The sequence below is a fragment of the Orcinus orca genome, chromosome 10 (assembly GCF_937001465.1).
Source record: "Orcinus orca chromosome 10, mOrcOrc1.1, whole genome shotgun sequence".
Classification (NCBI taxonomy): domain Eukaryota; kingdom Metazoa; phylum Chordata; class Mammalia; order Artiodactyla; family Delphinidae; genus Orcinus; species Orcinus orca.
In genome coordinates this window covers 11877655-11903852 of record NC_064568.1, presented here as the reverse complement: position 1 = coordinate 11903852, position 26198 = coordinate 11877655, and the positions used below count along the sequence as shown (strand labels likewise).

Below are 26198 nucleotides of genomic sequence, written 5' to 3'. Positions count from 1 at the left end.
TCTGTGCCTAGTACTATGGATAGGAACCCAACCCCTATCACCACTCCATACCCCAAACCTCCTGACCATGCCTTTCCTTAAGACATTTGGTAGAAAGGTCGGACCTACCCACTTAGAGCCCAACAGTCTATGCCACTTAGATCCCAAAGTTCATACTATTAATAAGTGCAGGTCTACTTCAGATAAGGGAGAAGTTAATTGTAGCCAAGGAGGTACAGTATAATTGCACTTTAACATGATGTCCTCTGTTTACATTTTGGCTGCTTGGGTGACCATAGTTTATAAAAAAATTCTCAAGTTTTCTGTCACAAAATGTGAAGTCTCCATCCAGTTCTTCAAGGATCTGGTTTCTAGTGTATTTTGCACTGATCGTTTTGTATTTATTCTCAACTCTTACATGATCAATTTTGCACTTTGATACATACCAGGAAAAAGTAAAGCTTTTGTTATGACTACTGAAAAAATGATAAAAATCCCATTCTTCATGTCCTCCTTTGTATTTTTCTGAGTTGTTCTTTCTAAATCCCAGCATGTGCATACAATACACAATAAGGTAATATTTACTGATGATTGAAAGCAGTCTGTGCTGGGTCAACTCTCAGTTTCCCCCCATCAAGATGGATAAATAATGGAGGTAGGACTATAATCATATGGTTTTCCAAACATAATTTTGGTTTGAGTATGTTTAAACCTGAGAAGTTTAACTCCAAACCTATTTTTTTCACCACCCTACTAGATAGACTGCATAATTCATTATTGAACACTTAATGTGCCAGCCACTAGAGAAAGCTTTTTACGTGGTTTCTCACATTTATTTCCTTCACAGAAACCTGTAAGAGAAATAGAAAGGGAATGTTTAGAGAGCTTAATGTGCCAGAAATATATGATGTTTTAAATATAAAATCTCGAAATAATATCTAGAAGAATTTAAGAAAGTTACTATTTTAAAAGTACAAAGTGGCCCACACAGAGTATAGTGTTATGTTCATTAAATTTCTTGAGAACCTTTCTCCCCTCAGATATAGGTAGTGTCCCTCTTTTATAGTTGCCAACGCATACTTTAGCAAGTCACTCGCTGTAAGGTCACAGTGCTAATAAGATCCTAGTCCTGTATGTGTCTCCTCTAGGACATTCCATGTTCTGCATTAAGACGTTCTCCACTGCTTGCCCCGTGTTCAGGCCACAGTCACAGTTTTCCTGGCTAGCCTCCTTCACGCTTTGCTCCATTCTCACCTCCCGGTTGGAGACCTCATTGCTCATTAGCCGTTTATATCTTTGACTAAATTTTCCAGCCATTTCCTGGAACCATTCTCAGCTTCCACCCTGGGTTTATTAGTCAAGACTCATTTGTTTGCAAGAAACGTAAATACAACACAAACTGACTCCGGCAAAAAAGGGAAGGAATTTCCTCATATAACAGCAAAGTCCGAGACTGTTAACTGTAGGCATCTCTGGATCCAGGAACTCTCAAGGTGTCATCAGATATTTCTCTCTACCACCTCCCTGCTTCGCACCCCTGCTCCCCTTTCCTGTGGTGGGCCACACACTCAGTAGGTCTTATGTGTGTGGTACAACTTGGGAATGCCTGATGGATACTCTGTAGTTTAGCAAACCCAGTGGAAAAAGAATGCCTCTTCCCTAATTTTTTCAGCAGGAGTCCCAGAACTATATTTCATTGACCTGGCTTATGTCCTGTGCCCATCCATGAACCAAAAATACTGTTGAAAAGAGCAAGCGATGTTCTGATTAGCCAGGTTTAGGGCCCACCCAACCTGAAGCCCCATGCAAACCATTAAGACAAGAATGAGAAGGGTTCCCCTGGGAAGACTCAGGTTGCTTTCATCAGAAGAAGAATAGATGCTGCATAGATTTTAAAACATGTCCAGGATTTGATCTCTCCTTGGCTTAGGGTAAGCACAAAAACCCCTCAGGGTAACACCCTTTTTGGATCAGTTTGGTCCTGGGCTTTGTACCAGGGAGTAGGGTGCAGACTATGGAAAGAGTGTTACAAATGGGGAGTATTTAAGCTGATGCCAGCTGATTCCTAATTTGTAACACACTTAACATTAGCTTTCTGAAACGCAGAATTTAAGTTTATATGGCATATAAATATTTGAATAAAATGTCAGATTATTTCTGAAAAAAATAATTAACTTTTCAGTATGTAGATACCTGAAAAGATAGATGATTACATAATGATATGTTAAATCAGACCACAGTTTTCAAAAGACTATTCTTTAGTATAGCCATTTTTCTAAATCAGGTAAAATATCTTTTTGGAATGGTATTTAACCAACCTTTTTACGAAGGAGAAAGTGGAAACATATAGAGATAAAATGATTTGTGATTATTATTGGTAGCAGGGTCAATGATTACATCGATCAAGGGGAAAAAAATATTCTCTTTAAACAGGAAGATTATCCAGAAGTCTCTATTATCCTTTGGACGGTGTTTGCAGCTCATTTGGAATCAGCTACCATTTGTAATCTAAGTCTCTAAAGGATCTGAGATTGTGCAAAAAGTTTAAATTGAAGAATTTTTAAAAATGTATCACCAGATTCTCCAAAATCTTATTTTAAATGTAAAAATAAAAGTAAAAATAAGCAAATAATAGTATTTTTTCCAGAAAGTATTTATCCATATGCAAATAAGTTCAACAAGGAATAATATGCTCTCCTGGTTAGAAAACTACAGTAAATCAGAGCTTATTTTAAAAGTGGTTATCTGCATCAAAAAATAAATAAATCAGTCACCTTAGAGTTTAATGATTTCTATAGTACATTAAAATTTATGCACCTTTAAGAACAAATCAAGTGAAAAGAATTCTTCATGAAAAGTTTAACAAAGTGGTAGTACAATCTTCATTTTACAAGCACTTCTTAAAATGTCTCAGTAAGCATTTCTAAGTTGACTCTTAAAGTCTGGAAGTAGATTCTGTAAAAGACAGCAGTCATTGAATTTGACTGATGGGGCATCTTTTTCTAAGCCATCCTTCATCCTTTTATGACATCTCTGCTAAGCTAAAGTTGTAAGAACCGACACAAACAGGAGAAGCTATTTCCACTCTCCACCCCCAAATCACTTTTTAAGCAGCATTGGCCTTCTCCCCCTCCCCCACAGGTACGCCCACTCACCACCCTTTCACAGAAGGATGTCAATCCTTCCTCGCTAGCTCAGGGTTTTTTAAAGTATAGGATTTTGCACCTAACTGCATAGCTCCACCAAGGCCTCCACAGGGAGTATAACTACATGCTGCTCAATACTTCTTCTAAAAGTATTGACACAATGTTAATGGATAATTGACTGAAAGGCTAATAATTGACGTTCCTCTGGATATGCTAAATTCTGTCGACTGGTCTCTTGCAGAACTGCTCTTACTGACTTCATGTGGCAGGATGCCAACAGCCTTTATTGAGGGTCGGAATGAATGAAATGAAAAACAGCCCATGAAACTGCGTCCTGGAAAAGAATGGTTTAGACAGACTCATTTGTCAAATTTCTCTCCCATTTCCCTACTAGAAACAGTCAATGCTTCTGAACAGTGAGATTATTCCTTACAGACAGTACAAGCCATACATCTAATCATATTTCCCTCTTTGCAGTGGCTGTTCTTGGGCAGAGCCAAATGTCCAGTCTACTTCTGCTGCACACTTAGTGTGTCTAAGCTCTCTCGACTTATTTTTCCCTTCACCTTACTTTCCTTACCTATTGTTCATTTATCTTCCCTCTTTGTAAGCTTCATTAAATCCTTTCTGGAACAAAACAAGTATAAATAAATGAATTGTTCTATACATGAAGAAATATGCTGGGCTCATGAGAGATACTGTAATCTTCAGGGTTTGAGAATATGCTTCATTCTGCCAGTGAGGAAATAACCAGAGGTCAGGTTTCACAGAGACACTTTAGACTTAAGACTTCTTTATCATAACATTTTATAAATGTAACATTTTGAAAATACAGGTACATGTAAAAGACAGAAAGTTTTTTGTATTCTCCCTTTCACACTTAATAAGAACAGGATTTCTTTACATGTACATAATATATCTACAATAAATTTCAATATCTATTAATATTATGTGACAATTTTTGGAATTATCTCTGCAAGTTTTTTGCCAAATTTCTGCTTTTAACTTTGTGAAGACTCAAATAGAACTATAAGGTAATAGCATTTTTTAAAAACATGAGAGAATATATAAGAATTCAGATAATCTTCAAATTTAAAAATTCTTTTAAAAAATCAATGGAAGACTCTCTCCCAAAGGCCATTTTTCATTGATTTATCATTTATGACTTTCTTATCCCCAAAAAGGATCTGAGGTAACTCACAATAAAAATACATATATGCATTTGTATTATCAGATAAATGTGAAAGATAAAAGCCAAGGAGAAAACACATAACTGCATTCAAAACCTAAATTCGGCACTGATTTTCCTGACACCTAAAGCTAACAGGGAAACAAAATGGATTACAAATTTTTCAATATCTGATAAGAGAAAAATACATAAATTTTTCCACTGCTTAAAAGGAAACCACCAAATTTTAAATCTAAAAATTAACCCTGGTTTTTAAATTGGAGAGAGATGTTTTCAGGCAATATTGTAATATATTGCATTTTGTCATTTTTGTTTCATTCTGTTTGTTGGAATTAGAAACTGTCTCAGCCAAAAGCTGCTTGAAATACAGATGAGATATATGACCTGCCGTGCTGACTTAACAGTATTTCTGTTTTTTGCAGTATACTCCTGATCATGTAGCCGGGCCTGGAGGAGACACTGATCCCACTCTGATAACCTTTCCCGGATGTGTTTGTCTCAAAACTCCCTGCCTCCCTGGAACTTGCTCCTGTCTCCGTCGTGAGAAGAACTATGATGATAATTTATGCCTCAGACACATAGGATCAGAAGCAAAGTGCGCTGAGCCAGTTTTCGAATGCAATGTCCTGTGTCAGTGCAGCGACCACTGCAGGAACAGAGTGGTCCAGCGGGGTCTGCAGTTCCACCTCCAGGTGTTCAAGACAGATCGCAAAGGCTGGGGACTTCGTACCTTGGACTTTATACCAAAAGGACGGTTTGTCTGTGAATATGCTGGCGAGGTTTTAGGATTCCCAGAAGTACAGAGAAGAATTCAGTTACAAACAATACACGATTCGAATTACATTATAGCCGTCAGGGAGCATGTTTATAATGGGCAGGTAATGGAAACGTTCATTGATCCTACCTCTATAGGAAATATTGGAAGATTCCTTAACCATTCTTGTGAGCCAAACTTATTGATGATTCCTGTCCGAATCAACTCGATGGTACCAAAGTTGGCACTCTTTGCAGCCAAAGACATTGTGCCAGAAGAAGAGCTCTCTTATGACTATTCAGGAAGATTTCTTAATCTGCTGGATAGTGAAGACAAAGAAAGGTTGGATAATGGGAAATTAAGGAAACCTTGTTATTGTGGTGCTGAATCATGTGCTGCGTTCCTGCCTTATGACAGCTCACTGTACTGCCCCTTAGAAAAGCCAAACACGAGTGAGGAAGGAAAAGTAGAGCAGAAGTGTGTCTGGCCTCGCAGTGGACGAGAATGAGGAGGAATCGAGCGTGTTTGGCTCAGCCCTTCCTGGGTTCCCCTCTTACAAGCAGCTCACCCTCAGGGTCAGTCTCTGCTCTGTGGTAAGGAGCTTGCCCCTCACTGTAGGGGAGCCCAGTGGTTGTAACTTAGGAATGTGGCAGAGACTACAGATTGTCCAGCAACACTCTCTCTCCCCTTCTATCATAGAATTCTCAGTTTTTAGCTGGGTACATGACTGCCGAGAATGCTCACTTTTCCTAGTGAGATGTGGCTAAGGGACTATTGTCATAGCTAGTGGGATATGAGGGAAAACGTTGTGCCCTTAAGTGGAGATATCCTTCCCTTATCCCACTCTTTTTTCTTCTTGGCTGGAATGTATACATGATAGCTGGAGCTGAAGCATCCATGCCATACCCCAAAATAACCTTGGAGAAGGAAGCCACACATAGCAAATCAGCAAAATTGAAAGGAGTCTGGAGGCTGTACACTGTCCAACACTCTACCAGCCCTAGTCTGACACCTCTGGACTATTCGGTGAGAAACTGTTTCTTCGTCATTTATGCCACTGTTATTTTGAACTTTCTAGTACTAGCACCAAACCTAATCAGTGATCCAAGGAAACCCTGATGGCTGAATACCTAAACCTTCCTTTCCAGTCAATTTTATCAGTAATAAGGCTGGTATTTTCATTTCTGTATGACTCCAGCAGTTTATTTCTCATCTGTTTCTAAACATATCAAGGAAAAGGGCATGATTAATTATCGCCTGCTAAAACCCTAATGACTATCACCAATAGTGAAAAATATAACCATGAGAATGACTTCCACATATGACGAAAAGTCATAAAAGGAAACAAATTGTAAAATTTTTGCTATATACCTGCTGTACTTCAGGGCTTGTGAAGTTATGCTTCAAACAGCCTCACTTCATGTATTAACAACATGAAAATAACCCTGTCAACACCACCAAAGGTGATGGGAGTTTTATAATTCAATTTAAACTTCTGGAGAGGCAAAAATCTATTATTTCTTTTTCTAGTACATTTAGACCCTACCACCAGGAGACTCTGTGCTTTCAAAGTTATATCATAGGGACCCATGTTATATATAACACTCTACTCCTGTATGATATCATAAGTAGGATAGTTGTACATTTTAAGTGAATGAAATGTATGGTATGTGAATTATATCTCAATAAAACTGTTAAAATAGTAACTATGTTAGGGTTTGCGTATTCACATAACATTATCAGGAATGGTTCCATGTGAATAGATGATAGTAGAGTACACATAAAATGCCCCAAACTACAAATGTGCAGTGTCTAAAACAGAATGAATTTTTCCTCCAAACTCATCATTTCTCCCTGCCAGCCTTCCTCTATAACTGATTTCTCTGAAGCAGTCCTGCTTTTTGTAAGGCAGCTTGTATCTCTCATTTTAAAATGGCCTTTCTCCTCCTCACAGGGGCTTCTAGTAACTGAGCTACTTAAGAGGCAATAAGGAAATGGTCAGAAGGAACATGAGTGGCTCACTGTTTGATGTTCCAGATACCCTTTCCTTCTTCCTTGTGCTCCGTATCTATTGAATATCACCGTCTGTGTATCAGAAATACTCCAGTTAGGACACGAGCAGCATCCTCCATCTTGATGTCTCTTCCAAGACAGAACTCACTGAAAGACCCTTGGAGTTTTTTGTACTCACGCACAAGTTTATTCTTTTTTTTTTTTTTTTTGCGGTACGCAGGCCTCTCACTGTTGTGGCCTCTCCCGTTGCAGAGCACAGGCTCCGGATGCGCAGGCTCAGCGGCCATGGCTCACGGGCCCAGCCGCTCCGTGGCATGTGGGATCCTCCCGGACCGGGGCATGAACCCGCGTCCGCTGCATCGGCAGACGGACTCTCAACCACTGTGCCACCAGGGAAGCCCCACAAGTTTATTCTTAAATAGCAATGTAGCCTGGAAATAAGATTCCTAAAGTAAGAGTTGAAGACTCTTCCAAGTCTTTTCTAGGTAGTGAGTTAACTGCATTTACTTAATTGCCATGTTCCTAAGAAAGTTGACACTTCTACTTTTGAGAGCAAACATTAAAAGATAAACTTCTGCTTGACTATTATCCTAATATAAAAATCATAACTTTTTTACAATTATAAATTAGTATAAAATTAGAATTTTAAAAGGTGTTATGTATCTTCATGGAATTAAAACATAAAAATGGCTCTGAAGTCAATTTCCACTGAATTCACTAAGAATGTGGAAACGTGTACCTTGGAAACTGTTTTGGCCCAAGAATAATAAAGATCATATTTGGAGGACAAAACTTTTCAAATCTTTTTTAAATTAATGTTTTTAAATTTAAAATTAATATTCACAAAATATCAGTGGCTGATAGATTTTGTTCTTGGCTAAATGGAAAATTTTGCCTTAATTGAAATGAATATTCAGAGATTATTTTTCTCCCTCCCTGTTTTCAATATTAAGCCCCAATACTGCCTAACTCTGAAGCATAAGGCAGGAGTGGATTAAGTACATCAACGGTAGACTAATTTGCATAGAACAGAGGATTTTATCTTAAACTCAGGAAGATCTCATTTAAAAAGGGGGAAAAAAATCTCCCAAAGTTGTTTTCATTCCCTTGAGTGTTCAAATAATGTTCTCTGTGTAACATATTCCTTATTACATATTCCTCTCCAGTGTGTTAGTGTTCAGCAAGTTACTGAACCTCTGACTCTGAATTCCCTTTTCTGGATACAGCATTTTTGGGAGAATCAAATAAGTTAACACTTGTAAAGCGTTTAAACAATGATGCAGCACTAAGACAGCTATAACCAAAAAGACAACTACAAGTGTTGACAAGGATGTGGAGAAATTAGAACCTTCGTATATTGCTGGTAGAGTTGTAAAATTGCACAAGTACTTTGTAAAGCCATTTGGTTAGTTCCTTAAAATGTTACACATAGAGTAACCACCTGTCCCAGTAACTCCATTCCTAGGTAATAGACCCAAGAGGAACGAAAACATGTCCCACCAAAAACTGTATGCAATCTTTATAGTGGCATTATTGGTAATAGCGAAAAAGTAGACACAACCCAAATGTCCACTGACTGATGAATGAATAAACAATATGTGGTATCCATATCACAGAGTATTATTCAACCAGGAAAAGGAGTGAAGTGCTGACACATGCCACAACATAGATAAACCTTGAAAATACTATGTTAAATGAAAGAAGCCAGACACAAACAGCCACAAACTGTATGATCCTATTTATATGAAATGTCCAAGAATAAGCAACTATAGACACATAAAGTAGATTAATGGTTGCCAAGGGCTGGTGGAGAGGGAGGTATAGGAAGTGATTGCTAATGGGTTCAGAGTTTCTTTTTAGGGTGAATATACTAAAACCCCTTTCAAGTGATGACTATCGTGTTACATGATTTATATCTCCATAAAGCTGTCATAAGAAAGTGAAACAAGAAGATACAGGTGTCTGTCACTTGGAAACTGGTAACCTGTAACTGTGAACGTTGCTCTCACGAATAAACACTCTCAGATCCCAAGGAAATTCTTCTCCACTTGCTTTATGTCCTCAAAACAAAACATGACCGCGTCTAAGGTTGTGATTTTTTTGTGGCTATCACCACTATCAGAGACAGACCAGTGAGATTTTTAACAGTAGGAGTGCTTAATTTGGTAAGAACATGGATGGATTAATTAGTCAGATCCTTCCTCTCAGACAGCATGAATGCAATTCTTAAATAACAAAGTAATGTTTCCTTGTAGTATTGAATATCAACTTTCTTGCCTCTCTTTCTGTTCAAGTTTGTGGTTCCAGAGATTTGTGTGGTTCCTGACGAATCAGCACAGTATTCGTTACAGTTGCACACGGAGACAGAAGTATTTTGCAATATTAAGCAATTCATATTACTTTTACATTTGTAAATGTGTGTGTCTAGAGGTTTGATATTGGTTCTTCACATTACTTCACATTACTTAGTTCTTCTCATAACATTTAAGAGAGTTAAAATGACAACATAAGTGATAGCAGTTTATATGATGTAATTAATATATTTTCTGCAATGATAATTCATCAGATATGATATCATTACAATGTTTGGACATGATAAGTAAATTTCATGATTTATTTTCAACTCTGTTTCAGTGGAGTAAAGCTTTCTTAAAATGACATTAATACGGCTTCCCTGGTGGCGCAGTGGTTGACAGTCCACCTGCCGATGCAGGGGACACGGGTTCGTGCCCCGGTCTGGGAGGATCCCACATGCCACGGAGCGGCTGGGCCCATGAGCCATGGCCGCTGAGCCTGCGTGTCTGGAGCCTGTGCTCCACAAGGGGAGAGGCCGCAACAGTGAGAGGCCCGCGTACCGCAAAAAACAAAGAGCTACAATAAGTCAGAAAAGATGGTCTCATTTGGTATCATTGTTAACAGAACATCAACCATGTGAAAATCTTGTTTATAACAGCACAATTTATGATTTTACTGAAAGGACAATAAGAAGAATTATTTTTTGGCATAAATATGTAAAAAATTATGAATCACATAGCTCATTATTTTATTATTCATCCAAACATTGCCAACTCAGTTGGATGCCCAGGAATGAGCAAAGATAATTAAATTTAGTCACATATGATATTTTGCCAACGTCACTCATATAAAAACCCTAACTTTATACATGTTTTCCATTCTTGTGGTTATGAAGACATTTTTGTCAAACTTGATTTATAACTTTTAAATATTTCTACATATTGCCTGTGGATTTCCCATAAGCTGTCCTGGCCTCGATGCTTATAAAGGGAGGGAAGAAACTAGCTTCCCTGGTAAGGCTGTTAAGGGACTCACATAAAATAATGGATTTATATAGGCTATAAAGTACTATATAAATTTGGTTATCATTACAGGCATATTTCTGGGTTTACACTCTGCTACACAGAACCGAACGCACACGTTATCATATTATCATAGTCAAGATTCATTTAGAGTCCATATAATGGTAAGTCTTTCTTGGTGGTAAATGTTATGGAAGTATTAGAATAAGCTCCCAAATGAGTTCTGTTAATCAATTAAATAAAAGGATACTTGTCTTTGATCATTTAATTATAGCCAAATTATGAACAGAATCTGAAGAACATCCTTGGAGCTCCCTTTTACTTTATAACTACTTGGGATTTCCCTGGGATGATAAAAAGCCTTGCTAGTTTTGTATATATTGTTAGTCGGTTAATGGCCTTAGTTTTTGCCTCACTGCCCAAAGCTACAAGTCATCCGTACCTCTACCTCCTCCTCTCCATAACCAATCAGTCACCAAGTCCTATAAATTCCCTGCCCTACACATCTCTCAAATCTGTTCCGGTTTGCCCCGTTATTGTTTTATGCCATGCTTCCATCATTTCTTCCCGGCAACAGCCTCTCGGCCTCACCATCCCCACAGTGCATCCTCTGCCTTTAAAGCCTTCAGTGACTTCTCATCACACTCAGGACGGAGCCCAAACTTCTCAAGATGACCAGAAGGCCCCTGCCCCCCTCTCCACCTCATCTCTCACTCATCTTCTCACTCTGAGGTCCACCTTGAAAAGCCATGTGCCCTCTCACCCTCCCCTTCCCAACCACGACATCTCCTATGCTGCTTGTTTACATGGCTACTAGGCAGCTAAAATAACAAGACAGCCAGTAATATATTCTATTTTTTTCCCTGTCTCTTCTTCCTTCCCTCCCCCCTTCTCCTATTTCTATTTGCTGCTAGCTGGCTAGCCAGCACTTCCATCAGCCTGCTGTCTCCTTGTCATTCATCTTCCTTCGGCCACCTGCCCAGCCTTGTCCTCACTGCCAAATCTCCACAGCTGAACTGGGAAAATACAAATTACTTGATCTACCACAATACCATCCCTGCTGTGTACTGCTCTGCTAACTTTGGTTAGTCGTCTGGTCCAGACATACTCAATGCTCCCTGTTTATAAGGGCAGCCAGTTACACAGTGCTGATGCCACTGATTCCAACCCCACATGTCCCATGGCCTCTGCTCACCATGTCCCTCTCTGACGAGCCCACCCTCCACCCTCCCTCCCTCCCTAGACCACTTCTGTCTTCTTTTTCTAACCTACCACCAGCTCAAAGCATTTGTACATAGTAGGCAGACACAGAAAAGGGCCTCCAAACAAATCTAAGACATAGTTCTCCTAGCCTGTATTTAAATATAATTGAATTCCCTCAATTAGAGCTTCCATTTACCCTCAAGGCAAAGTGGGTTTGTTTTTGTTGTTTATTTTGGAAGTGTCTGCTTGCTTGCCAATCTGTTTCTCCTGCTTTCCCCAAGACTTAAAAATAAACTCTTTCCCCTTTCCTCTGCAGTAACCAACCTACCTCTTCCCCACACCTCCTCCCCCAATTGTACACTCATCGGAATGCATTCTCCGCTCTTTTGAGGGTGGAAATGAGGATGGTTCAAAGACTAATCCTAGATCTTCAACAAACACCAGACCTCCCACTACCCTAACTTGCCCTGCAGAAATTGCTCCCAAATTTTTGACTAGTTTAAGACCATTTTAGCTACTAAATTGTTGATTTTTTTTGGCTAGTGAGAGAACTTACAATAACCTAATATTTACTATCACTACCCTTTCAGAAAGAGAAGGCACAGGGAAGGGGGACACATACCCCTTAAAATCTCTCAGCAGTTCTTAAAATGAAATCAGTGTAGCTTTAAAAACAACATGACACCTGGTCCTTATTTTTCTTCGCCAAGACCAGTACTTGGGAAGTGGTTCTGGTTGATCCACCCACTCATCTAAACAACTGTTATTGTTCATTAATTCAATTCATTCATTCATTCACAAACATTTATCAAGCATCTAGTATGTGCTAGGTGGTGTGAAGTCAAGTCCCTGAATTCATATTTAATTCAGCAAATGTTTCCAAGCACCTACTATGCTACATTCTGGAGAAATAGAGACCAAAAGCCATCTTCATTCCCAAAGTGTTTAGAGTCCAATAAGGGGAAAAAAATTAGAGTGAGAGGGTCTCGAGGGTCTCAAGGGTCTACACATTATGTCTATACTTCTTAAGTCTTCGAAACACTTTAATTTGGTGTGTGTGTACAAATTTGGCATTTGTGTGATTGATTTATGCCTAGCTCCTCTGTTGGACTTGAGGACTGGGACCAGATCTAATTTTGCTCACCAGTTTCTCTCTAGCTACTTAATACTTAGTAGTATTAATACTAGTAATCTCTAGATACTTAATGGGTATCACTGAGTGAATGAACTATATAGTGTGATGAACCTGACATCTTTAGGATGAAGTCCAAATTCTTTATGGGAGCACCTTAATGCCTTCCACAGTCTAGTTTTTCAGCAAACCCCCACTGCTCACTTCTCATTCTATGACCTATAGTCCCTCTGGGTAGCTCTCCATTTCCTCAGCAGGCCTTGGGGGAAGTTCTGCTCATGCTGCTCTCCTCCTTCAGGACAACTCCCCTCTCCCACCCTTCCACCCCTCCCTTCATTGCTTAGTGACTTCTTTCCCATCCTTCTTGAAAGTCTCAACTCAAATCCCACTTCCTCCGTGAGGCACATGTTTGGGTTCCCTGGAGAGCACACTCAGAGGAAGGTTGGAGTGCAGGAAGATTAGCAGGGGATGCCGCTGGGATTAGCACCTGTGATCGAATGGAAGGGAAGGAAGCGGGATGGGCAAAGTAGAACTTGGGCTGTAATGAAATCTCAACAAAGACCACAGCCAACCCACAAGGAGCCCTGAGGCTGGGGTGGCCTTTCAGGGCTGCCTCTACTAGCTGTAGTGAGAGGCAGAGCCTTTACAGTCCTGCATCAGCCAGTCACTGGACGCAGACCGCCTGTGGAAAGGGAGCTGATAGCACTCTCAGCGGCCGAGGAATAAATCCTTCAAGCCTTCGGAGGGGTGTGCGCAGAGCACACAGCATTCACTACACCAATATTCTCAAATTTCAGCACCCATCGAAACCACCCAGAGGGCTTGTCAAAACACATATTGCTTAGCCCTAATCTCAGAGTTTTTTGAGTTAGTAGATCTGGGGTGGGGCCTGAGAATCTGCATTTCTAGTAAGTGGCCAGGTGATGCTGATGATACTTTGAGGGATCACAATGATTACATTGTAACCGCGACACGCTGTAACCACATAAAGCCTTCACCCGCGTAATTTCTGACCATTCACTTTGCTCTTACCATGTGCTGCCTTGTGCTGTGTTATTTCTGTGTGTCATCTTTTTGAGTCTCATCCTTTTAAGAACACCAAGCTCTACAGACCATGTTATGGTTTATGTTTGTTATGGACTGAATGCATCCCTCCCCACTGCTCCCAAATTCATACATCAAAGCCTTAGGTCCTAATGTGATATTATCTGGAAGTAGAACTCTTTGGGAGGTAATTAAGTTTAGATGAGCTCAAAGGAGTCAGACCCTCATGATGGGATTAGTGCCCTTATAAGAAGAGGAACCTCTCTCTCTCTCTCTCTCTCTCTCTCTCTCCCCCCCCCCCTCCCCCGCCCTCGCCCTCTCTCCATCTCTCTGTATCTCTCCCTCTCCACTAGCACACACCACAGAAAAGCCATGTGAACACAGGGAGAAGACAACTGTCTATGAAGCCAGGAAGAGAACCTCACCAGACACTGAACAGCTGGTACCCTGATCTTGGACTTCTCAGCCTCCAGAACTGTGAGAAATAAATGTGTTGTTTAAGCCCAGTCTATAGTATTCTGTCAGAGTAGCCCAAGCTAATATTCTTCCTGAAAGTAAATGGAAAGCCACTGGTAGAGTTTGAGCAGAATGGGTACATGATATTATTTATATTTCAAAAAGAAATAAAAAAAGGGACTTCCCTGGCAGTCCAGTGGTTAAGACATCACGCTCCCAAAGCAGGGGGCATGGGTTCGATCCCCGGTTGGGGAACTAAGATCCCACATGTCTCAAGGCATGGCCAAAAAAAAAAAGGGAATTGACTGTAACGGGGACACCCGACTTGGGTTGGAGGACAGAAGGGAGTTGTGAGAGAAGATTCAGGTGGACCAGTTAGGAGATGGTTTGTATTTATCCAGGAGAGATATGCAGCTTGGATTATTAAAAATGGGGAAAAGTAGATTCAAAGAGGTACTTAGGAAGCAGTAGCGACAGGACCTGGAGATGGGCTAGTTATGGGAGATGAGAGACAGGGAGAGGTCAAGAATGACACTGCAGTTTCTGGAGTATACAGCTGGATGTATTGAGGCACCATATCCTAAACACTGTGAGAGAAACAGCCTATAGGACACAAGGCTCTCACACGCAAAACTTTTACAAGTTTGCGGGGGGAGGGGTTTATTTCCTCAAATTGCACATGCTTTAAAAAAAAAACTCGTGGGACCCCCCTGGTGGTCCAGTGGTTAAGAATCCACCTTCCAATCCAGGTTCAATCCCTGGTCGGGGAACTAAGACCCTACATGCCGCAGAGCAACTAAGCCCACGCGCCACAACTACAGAGCCCACGCGCCACAACTACAGAGCCCACGCGCTCTGGAGCCCGTGCACCACAACAAGAGAGGAGCCTGTGCACCACAACAAAGATCCCGCATGCCACAACTAAGACCCAATGCAGCCAAAAATAAATAAAAATAAATAAAGATATCTTTTTAAAACTCACTGAGGTGCTTCATTTTGCTTCTTCTTCCATATAAACGTGATTTTGCCGCACTATATTCCCAGTGTAAAGGAATGTATGTGATGCTGCTTTAGTCTTCAGCCATGCTTCTTTGACTACTTGACCATCAAAAACCAATTTAAAGTCTCATAAAAGAATACCCTGTTCTCAAGTGACTGTACCCCAAAAAAGGTGACAAAGAACATCACATAGGCTGGAATTATTGCCAGAAAGTACATCAGCATCTTGCCAAATATATTCTCCCACTTCAGACACAAACTCTGGCCATTCTGATGACAACATAAAAAGAATAATAATAGGAGGGATGACCAAAGGAGAGTATGATCAAACGGTGTAGACATTGTGGTCTAATTCAAGCAGAACTCCCACCATGAAACAGAGGTGCTTAGAATAATGATTCTTCTGGGAGATTAAGGACATTTTGGTACTTTTAAAGGGTTTTTTCCCATTCAAATCAGTTTTTACTATTTTTCCAATTTAAATCAGTTATTATCACTATGTATTTTGTAGAGTATATCTTTAAATGATTTTAATATTTAACGTTTAGTATTTTGCAGAGTATATTTTAACATGAGAAGGTTGTAGAAAAATGAATGTGCCTCATAGTAACTTTATATTCACTTCAAAAACATGGGTAACATTCTGCAGTAACTTTTAGATCTAGGCTTTTCTACCACTTTCTGCTTTTTTTAAACTTGAGATATAATTGGCATTTAACATTATGTAAGATTAAGGTGCACAATGTGTTGATATTGCAATGTAATTATCAACATAGTGTTAGCTGACACCTCCATCACGTCACATAAATACCAATTCTTTTTTGCAGTGAGAATACTGAAGATCTAGACTCTTAGCAACTTCGAAGTATATAATACAGTACCATTGACTATAATCACAAACTGTGCATTAGATCCCCAGAACTTATTCATCTTTTAACCCTATGCTTTACCTTTTAAGATTTAGGAGTCTCTTTCTCACTTGCTATGAATGAATGTATAGTTTGTCTTTCTTTTTTGTTTTTTCTTTTTCATGATGATACCAGATAAAAATATGTTTTTTAAAGTTTAGGAGACTTATAAGGCAGTTTTGGGAACCTATCATGTTAAAATGGTTTAGGCACAACAAGTATTCATTAGGCATTTGTTACTGGACAGAGGTCAAATGGTTTCACATTTTTTTTTCCTTTAAAAGACTATTTTTTTTTTTTACCAAGACACCTATACTTTTGTGGCTCGTTCGACACCTTTTCCACCTCCCCTGACACTGCCATAAAAGGTCTATGGTGATAATAAATGCTACTCATTTTTTTCTTAACTAAGAAGAAATTAAGCTGGCATTCTCCAATTGCAGTTTCAGCTTATTTGTTTTTAAATAGTGACACTCTGAGGACATACAAAGCACTAAGTAATAATTTATCCCTTACCACCAAGCCAACTTGATTATGAGTCTTATCGACATTATGGGACAAAAAAGCTCCAAAGCTCCAAGTTCATATTGCAAAACCCACAGGTCCCAACAGAGAAAGCACGTGCCAAGGGTAACCAAGAAGCCACACACCATCGTGCAGCTGCTAGCAGGCTGACTTTAGTTCCTCAATGCCAGCAAATGTCAAAAACTCAGGTCATTTAGCTCTTTTTACATTTATAAATATTTATAAAACAACATACCAGCTATCATTTCGGTCCTGCAGTACCAAGGAAAGCCTTCTGTTGTTATTGTTTTACAAAGGTACTATAAAGCAAAAGCTACTGCTTAGTTTTGTGTCGCTGGCTTCACTTTTGGGTTTACTTCACCAGGGACCCCAGTCACAGAATTCCAGAGTGAAGGGTCCTTAAAGATTGTGAAATGAGGGATCTACCACAGGTCTATGCCAATAGAGGCACATACATTTTTTTCAGTCTTGCCTTCCTTGCATCTGGTTTTATGTCATTCCAGAAGGGAGCCAAAAAATAGAGCCTAAAGCAGAAGCACCATCTGCTGGCCAATGTTTCCACCAAAATGGACACACTAGTGACTCCCCGGAGCAATTCTCCTAATCGAAAGTCTCAGGCAGAATTTTCCTGACAACCTTCCTCTCCTCCTTTCCCCTACAGGAGAGAGTTTGATATACTTCAAGCCCTCATGTTACAGATAATGCAACTAAAGCTCCCAAGGGGTAAGAGGCCCAGAAGGTAAGAATGGGGATTTTGAGAAGTATGTAATCCCAGGCCTCATTTGAGCCCTATTCACTCAGTCTTCTGGCGGGGGTGGGCGGGGGGGTGGGGTGATCAGGAAAGTGCATTTGTGACAACCCCCCACCACCACCAGGGTACTTCTAACACAACAAGCCAGGCGTGGCGCAGGGCCCAGCTCTGAGGACATCAGATGGAGTAGAGAGATGGGGAGGGGGAAGCTGATGAGGCTAGATAGCATGCAGGGTTTCTGACCTTCAGACTATGATTTTTTAACTTTCAAGGGCAACCAGCCATACATAGGAAAGGTCAGAATTATTAACTCAGAGATGAGCTCCAGATCGCCAGGCCACAAGGAGAAAAATAACATGGAAATTACAGGCAGTAAAGAAGTCACTGTGGATTGTGGGCAGGGGTGGGGAGTGGAAACACTTTACTCCTCAAGACTTGATTCCACTAACAGTGAATCATTTTTGCAGACTGGACTCACCTGCCATCAAAACTGGACCAATTAGCATACCCCCCGGTTGTATTTCAGCCACAGAGAGCAGGGAACGCTCCAGTGCTGAGGCCACATGAAGACCTCCGCTTGATTTCATTCATCCCCCCTGACAACTATTCCTGAATCCTACAGAAGAATTTTCCTACACTGAGCTACCCTGGTTGTTCTCAGATTCGTTTTAGGATGAAAAAATAGCGTTAAAAAGCTGCAGATTCACCGTGTGTGGGAACGTAAATTGGTACAGCCAAAAAAAGGAGGGTTGTCAATATCCATCACAATTTAAAATAACCATAAGCTCTGATACAGGAGTTAGACTCCCAGGAACTTGTCCTACAGAAAATATCTGCACAAACCGGCAGAGATATAAGTAGGTACAGGTAGGTTTATTGGAACATTTTTTAACAGTAAAAATTGAAAATAACCCAAATATTCATAAATAAGGGAATGCTTAAATAAATGAATGTCATTAATTCAGCTATTGAAAAAGAGCTAGACTTATATATTACTTTCATGAAGTGTACACAATATATTAAATGAACAGTATCTGTAGCATGACTCGATTTTGTTTCATGAAAACCAAATATAAGTTGAATACATTGTGTGCGATTTCTGTGTGCATCTATGTATATTTTGATAAGTCATCTGTATTCAATATATACCAATAGACACATGTACAATACGTGTTTTTAAATGCATAGAAAAAAGCCTGGAAAGTTACACGTACTGTTGATAGTAGTTAGCTGCTGGCACAGACTTGGGAGAAGACCAGAACTCACAGAATGAAGGACACTCTGAATATTTTTTTAGGGTTTCTAGTTTTACCCTATGCATTTTATTGCTCTTATAATTAAAAAATATTTTTCTATTGAAACTTGATGGAGAGTTATTAATAAGATACTTCTTTTTAAACATTAATTAATTAATTTTTGGATGCATTGGGTCTTCATTGCTGCACGCGGGCTTTCTCTAGTTGTGGCAAGCAGGGGCTACTCTTCGCTGTGGTGCATGGGCTTCTCATTGTAGTGGTTTCTCTTGTTGCAGACCATGGGCTCTAGGGTCGCGGGCTTCACTAGTTGTGGCACAGGGGCTCAGTAGTTGTGGCTCGTGGGCTCCAGAGCACAGGCTCAGTAGTTGTGGCACATGGGCTTAGTTGCTCCGCAGCGTGTGGTATCTTCCCGGACCAGGGCCTGAACCCACGTTCCCTGCATTGGCAGGAGGTCTCCTAACCACTGCACCACCAGGGAAGTCCCAATAACGTAATTCTTAATAAAGGCAGTAGAAATTCAGAAAACAATCAGAGTGAAAAGATGAGAGATCTCCTCCCTTCCGCAGGTCAGTCTCCACCTCCATCAGCTCTTTAAAAATCTAGGGACTGGACGGGAGAAAAACTTCAAAACAATTTTTTCCTATGGAATAAAGATTTGCACACTCTTCTTTATCCTCTCCCCCTGGCTTTCCCAAATCCACAGCACCCCTAAACGAAAGGTTCTCCAACTCCAGAGATCATTTGTGCAAAAAATCAAAACCAATCCGGCCACTAGAGGGGGACAATACACATAAAACCACTTCCAGTTGCCAGGGATGGGGGCATCAATACAAGGGCTGCCTCCAAAAGAGACTGTCCAAAGCTGACAGCCAGAAGCAGTAATCAACGTGATTCATCCTTTGGCTTGCCTAATATATTCTGGAGCAAAAGATTTTGTTAATAAATATAACAAATATGTTAATAAATATAACAAATAATGTGGGAATGTGACTCCCACATTAATGACGTTTTTTCCCCCTCTCCACCAAACTGAGTATTTACAATGTTCTGGAACAGAGGAAAATGCTGAGTTGGAAGCTGCCCTGAAACCACATCTTAAGAAACAATGCCCAGTTTTCAGTCCCTCAGCAGAGTTAGGGGAAGCAACTAAGAGACTTTTGCCCAGTTTCACAAAGACCAGGGGATTCACTCTTATCAAGGAACTCCTCCCGTATGCTTTTTCAGAGCGCTATTTAACAAGCATGGTGCAGGACATTTGTTTCACCCTTCACACATGAGCTCAGTCATCTTATCAGCTGTAACTTTTTTCATGAATTTGAGCCTGGTATGAATGAGCTGATAATGCACCTTTTGATCTTCATTATTGCTAGCAGGTGAATGTTTCCCATATACCCAGCTTTCTCCCACCTCGCCCCTAAAAAAAAAAAAAATCCGCCTCTACGGAAACATGATCGTTTTGTAAAAAGAAGCAGCACGTTCTGGGAAAGAAAATGATGTGATGAAAACACGCCTTCTGAAAATGTGTGGTCCTAACCTTGGATGTCTCATTGCCATATTGAGAATGACACGGAAGGGATGTAAAGCAGGTCAAAAATTTGCACACAGATCACCCTATACTGACGATTTTAACACTCCTGCCTTGATTCTACCTTTTCTGAAAGTAAATTTTAATTTTCAAAATCTGAAAAACAAATTGGTTAAGTAACTTGCCCGAAGTCACACATCTACCAAGTGGTGGGGTAAGAATTTAAACCAAGACAGTCTGGCTCCAGGGTCCATGTTCTTAACCACTGATCCATTCCATCTCCTCGCTCTTTGCCTTTTTTCTCCTTCAGGCTCCCTTTTGCCTCAGTAATCTCCCCTCTTCAATCCACCCCTCCCCACACCAAACTCAAAATAAAACTGTGGATCTAGTGATGCAGTAGAGAGAAGTCACAAAAATGGTGGGAGTCCTGGTTCGGCCTCATTCAGCCATGTCACCTGGACACCTTGCAAACACTGAGTCCTAGTTTCCTAAGCGCAAAGTGGGAATACTAACCAAAAATAACCGTGTCCTCCCGAGATCGCCTGCAGATTAAATTAGATCATGTACATAAAGCATTCAGCATAGTGCCTGGCTAAGGAGAACCTAAAACTGTGACTGGAAGATAAACCAGGCAAGAGGAAGGTAAAACAGTCACAATTTACAGCACAATGAAGATGAATTCCACCAGGAGAAAGTGAGCTGTTTCATGAAAGTAACACTTTGACCCTCCTCACTCGCTTTATGATACAACCACCATCTGAGGGGGCAGATGGTTGACAAGCAGGGGTCCCACTACCACATCACCTCGAACAGAGGCTGCAAGAGTGGGGGAACTTACACTGTGTGCACCTGATATTCCAAAGCCCTCCTGGGGAGTCCTTGTATATCAGAGTGACTCCAGTTACAGGACTGTTTAGGGCACTCCACTCACAGAATTGTCTCTCAGAGGACCCAACTCCATTATAACCATCTCTGAGAAAATGTGACAACCCATGGCGGGGCCATCTCCCTGTGCTGCTCCCCAGGGCTTCCTCTTTCTGACCCTTCCACATCGTGACCACTTCAACTAAATCATTGGTGGGTTTTCTTCGAGCCACGGAAGGAAATTCTCCTCTGCATTTAATAGGTCTCCAGAAACGAATAGGAAGGAAGCACCTCTTAGCAGATAATTTTAACTTTCTCCTGTGGTCATTTAAACTCAATTCTTCTTGACTGTCTTCGGAAGAGCTGGAGAAGGGCTGGTCATTATTCCCAAGACAGACTTGGTCACCACGAGACCTTGCTTTTCTTCTAGATCAGCAGCCCTCAAGCTTTTTGCTCTCAGGACCCCTCTACATGCCTACATCTTACTGAAGACCCCAAGGAGCTTTTGTAACGTGGGTTAGAGCTAACATTTAGCATATTAAAAATTAAGACTGGAAACATTTTAAAACATAAAAATATACAAGCTCATATTCTATGAGCCATCAGGCTACCTATCATGTAGTCTCTGGAAAATCCCACCATACACTCATGAGATAATGAGAATAAAAAAGGCAAATCACATCTTAATATTATTATGAAGATAATTCTAACTCAACCCCCTGAATGCGGTCCACAGACCACACTTTGACAGTTGCTGTTCTCAAAACCCATTACACCAATCCCTATGAGCACTGCCAAACCCTCAACTATTCTCCTTTGGATGTTGTTTTGAGTTTTGAATGTGGTAATTTATGAAGTTAGGATCTAGATCCTGGACCAAAAATCTCAGAGAAGAATTAAGTAAGAAGAAATAATTTAAATGAGTTCCCAGAATTACCTAAACAACTATTCTCTAAAACTGGCATGCAAATTAACATTGAAAACACCACAGAAAACCTTAACAGGCTGACTAGCATATTATGAGACAACAGACTGCCTTCCCTTTTGTTTTCTATTTTTAACTATTGTTATGCCCATGAATGACATTTTCATTGGTATTAAACCTGCCAGAGGTTCTTTGTGAGGCAGATTGAGGAGGAAAAGCTTCAGAATTATACAATCCATGCTGCAATAGTCAGATGTAATTTTCTCCTTTAAAGAGAACTTTGATGGGGGGAATTCCCTGGTGGTCCAGTGGTCAGGACTCTGTGCTCTCACTGCCGAGGGCCCGGGTTTGATCATTGGTTGGGGAATTAAAATCCTACAAGCTGCACCGGCACAGACAAAATTTGGGGAACAGATGGACCACATAGTGTCAGAACATTTTCAAATTCAAGTATTAACAGAGATTTGGGGGTCAATCACGCCAGCTTCTTTTTTTATATTTGAGATAGAGATCAAGTTATGCTTTTAAATTCAGCCTCTTTGTTTTCTGCCTCTTGGCCCACTTTGCTCCCTGTTCTAAGCTGAACCCCATGACTGACCAGGACTGTCTGGTAGTACCTTCCTGCTCCTCTGATCTTAATAATCACACTCATAGTAGAAACAAGTACCTAGCAAGCACTTACCCAAGTAATTTGTGCTAAACACTTTATTTTTGTATTATTTCATATCTCCCCACAACCTCAAGAGGTAGGTACTATTATTATCCCCATTTAACCTGAGAGGACATTACCTGCCTAAAGGTCACAAGGTAAGTAGGTGGAGAGGCAGGGAAACAATCCCAGATAATCTCATTCTGGTGCTCTCTTCACACCATGATAAACTGCCTTTTAAAGAAGATAACGGAAGAGATTAAAAAGGGCATCCTTCCATGTCATTTAAAAGAAAATAAATAAAATTTCATTTGTCAAGTGTCTGGAGCAGAGAAAAATTGTGGACTTCAGCAAAGCAACCACAAAGGGCCCTTCTTAACAGGCACCAAACTAAATGCAGGTGAACCTTTTATCAGCACCACCTGACAAGTAAGGGCTTATCTCTGTTCCCCTGATTGACTGTCAGCTGGTTTCACTTTCCTGCTAAGTGTTGATTCAGAGCTTCTAACCTTACCCTGTTGAGGTGCCAAACTGACATGTTGGAAAAGGGTTGGTCTGATCCGTCTTCCATTTCCTCAGCAAAGAAAACAAGGAGTTTGTCAAACATGGCCCAGGCCCAGCAATGGGAGAGAATCCTGCCCGGCCTTCAATTACCCTGCAATGGAAGTGTCTTTTTGCCTGACAACCATGACTAATTCCAAAGGCCCAACCAGCCTTCTCATAATGATGACTGTGGAGTCAATTACCATTTGGGGGCAGATTAGAATCTGATCTGAAGCTGAAAAATTCCACCCCCTTGGTGCTAATCCCTTCGACTTTCCAATCCTAAATAGGGCAAATTTCAGAAAAGAGCGTATCTCATTTTACAGCCTACCTGAATATTATCTGTAATGATTTTTCTTAATCATAAAATTAATTAAACTCCTGCTTTAATAGTCTAAACACAAGAGTCAGAGGAAGGAAGGAGTTCTGGCCTGCTGCCAGGGCTCCAACTGAGCCTCTTGGCGTTAATAATTTCCATGGTGTTTTAAGCATTTGAAACAACAAAGGCCAGCTTTCACTAACAGCATGGCTGATTCTGGCAAAACCTATAAAAACAATGCCTACTGTGGGGTAGTTCCTATTACAGACAATTAAATTTTAATAAATGAAACCAACAGTTAAGCAACTGACATTTCTGCTATTCTCTGATATTAGTCTGCAAACTTAAGTGCCAAAGTTAATGAAAATGAACTGTTGATAGCACTGCTGAGATTGCCTATGGCTATTAAATGATTTTAGGTGGGATGGGGTGGGGATGGAGAAAAGGTGTTCCCTATGGCATTTCTAGGCAAGATGATAGCCTTGGGCAAGCCACTGCCCTTTCTCAAACTCGGACATTTCTAACTGGTACATTACTTACTTGATCAGTCATTTTTCAGAAAGAAATACATGGGATTTCGTGCTCCATGAAATGAATCAACTTTTCATAATCTAGGTTGAAAAGTAGCACTCCACAGGCTGAATCTGGCTACAGAAGCAATTTATTAGGTCCTCACAGTGTTTTTTTTTTAATCTGAATTGGTTGCCAACATTAAAAACTCAGAAGACTTCACATGAAAATGCAAAGAGCCAGGTACGTACTCCCAGAAACTGGACAATCGAGAAAGTCTGGGCTCACATTTCTGCATGGCGGCCAAGGGAGGGCAGAGCAATGACAGTGCCTTTAGAACGGGCATCAGTCAGCCTGCTTCTTGTCACCCCCGTTCCCACAAGAGCCAGGCTCTGCACCTCCAGTGCTCCTCCTAAAAGCCAGCCTGCAGGTTAACTCCCTGGTGATAAATATTGCCAATGGTAAGGTTAGTTTCGATATCTGTTGGAAGGAAGGGGGAAGAAATGCATACCAAATATTTTATAAAGGAAAAATAAATCCTACACTAGTCCCTTGTATCAAATTCCTGAAGTCTCAGAACAGAAAACATCATATTTCCACGTCTTTTTTTCCTCAAAATACTTTCACTAGGTCAACTATGGATTTTACCACATAGAACAACTTTATGTGTGGCTTGAAAACATGATCTGTTTTGTTTTTTTTTTTCGCGGTACACGGGCCTCTCACTGCTGTGGCCTCTCCTGTTGCGGAGCACAGGCTCCGGACGCGCAGGCTCAGCAGCCATGGCTCACGGGCCCAGCCGCTCCACAGCATGTGGGATCTTCCCGGACCAGGGCACAAACCCGTGTCCCCTGCATCGGCAGGCGGACTCTCAACCACTGCGCCACCAGGGAAGCCCCATGATCTGTTTTGAAAAGGTGATTAGCAAGAGGTTCCTGAGATTCTCATGGATGAAAGGCCCTTTGCCTTATTTTATGTCAACAACAGAATTCTTAGTAAAGACGGTCCAAGGAAAACAGAATTTACCAACATATTAGTTTGGAGCCACTACCCCACCACGCCCCAGCCCAAACCAACACTTACTAAAATAAATAGCATCTTCGATTTCTTTTTTCCTTTCATGTGGACAACAGAGATGCTCTGTCAAAAAAAAAAAAAGAAGTGGGGAGGGAAGAGTTAAAAAAAGAAAAAAAATGTCTACATTGGTGGAGATCTGTATTTCATTTTAAGCTGTAGGTTGAACCATGCAAAGTCTGATGCCTCTAAGTAATCTGATGTTTTCTAAGAAGGAAAGGTCACTCTTGATCACCACAACCATCACTCCCCGTCACTCCCCCCTTCTACTCATGTTTACAGGCTTAAAAGAAGATGACCTGCTCCCTACTCAGAACCTCACGTACACCCCTGAATATATATTAAGATTGCCCAAGATTCAGAACCAAAGCAGATTTGAGAACAAACCTTCAATTTCCTCCACTCTTCAATGGGACAAAAAATGAATTAGAAGCACACACCTAATAAATGGGTTCCTGAAAAAACAAACAAAACAAACAAACAAAACACAGATTTTCCTATACTGGTACTGGCACATCAGCCAAGTAGTCTGTTCTGTTAAGACGAATATTTCTTTAATGCAGAAATAGCTCGTAAGTGATTTGTAAACAGAGATTGGAAGATGGTCGAATGTGAAAGTCACGTTGGGATGTATGTTATTTGAAATGTGTTTTGAAACCATCACGGGTAAACTTTCTTGAAAGTTAATAGAAAACTTTAGCGATATATGAAGACCTCCAAAATACTTTTTTTAACCCTATGGAAGTACAAGTAGTGATTTAGTGGCTTCAAAATTGCTCAAATTTGCCCTATGTTAAATAAACTCTCTGAAAATCTGCGAGTTTGAATAAAGATACTACAAAAACATTGCCCCCCTAACCTTATAAAGACTGATGCAGAAGTCTAAAACCCCAATCAGATCTTTACTTTTGATGGAAGTGGTCTCCATTAAAAGCAAATGCCATTAAAAACTTACATCTTAAGGGCTTCCCTGGTGGCGCAGTGGTTGAGAGTCCGCCTGCCGATGCAGGGGACACGGGTTCGTGCCCCGGTCCGGGAGGATCCCACATGCCGCGGAGCGGCTGGGCCTGTGAGCCATGGCCGCTAAGCCTGCACGTCTGGAGCCTGTGCTCCGCAA

General features: G+C 40.7%; 2 protein-coding genes and 1 long non-coding RNA gene across 8 annotated transcripts in view; 1 reads left to right on the top strand and 2 right to left on the bottom strand.

Annotated features, from left to right (window-relative positions):
- The window catches only part of LOC101278000 (histone-lysine N-methyltransferase SETMAR), a 9276-nt gene extending 2506 nt beyond the window's left edge, over positions 1-6770 (top strand). For 2 of the 3 annotated variants that reach the window (XM_033437200.2, XM_033437199.2), the window contains exon 2: positions 4737-5742. In XM_033437200.2, coding sequence (XP_033293091.1) covers positions 4737-5576 — 840 coding nt within the window. In that variant the 3' untranslated portion in view covers positions 5577-5742. Of the gene's footprint in view, positions 1-4736 lie in introns of all 3 variants that reach the window. The other variant, XM_033437201.2, reaches the window with a different exon arrangement.
- SUMF1 (sulfatase modifying factor 1) overlaps positions 1-26198 on the bottom strand; it is a 451840-nt gene that overhangs the window by 311754 nt on the left and 113888 nt on the right. The window lies entirely within an intron of this gene.
- LOC125960308 (uncharacterized) lies at positions 2958-26198 on the bottom strand. Its single transcript, XR_007469875.1, has 2 exons — positions 25091-26198; positions 2958-5387 (listed from the first exon to the last, which is right to left on the bottom strand). It is a non-coding gene; the product is annotated as an uncharacterized LOC125960308 (long non-coding RNA).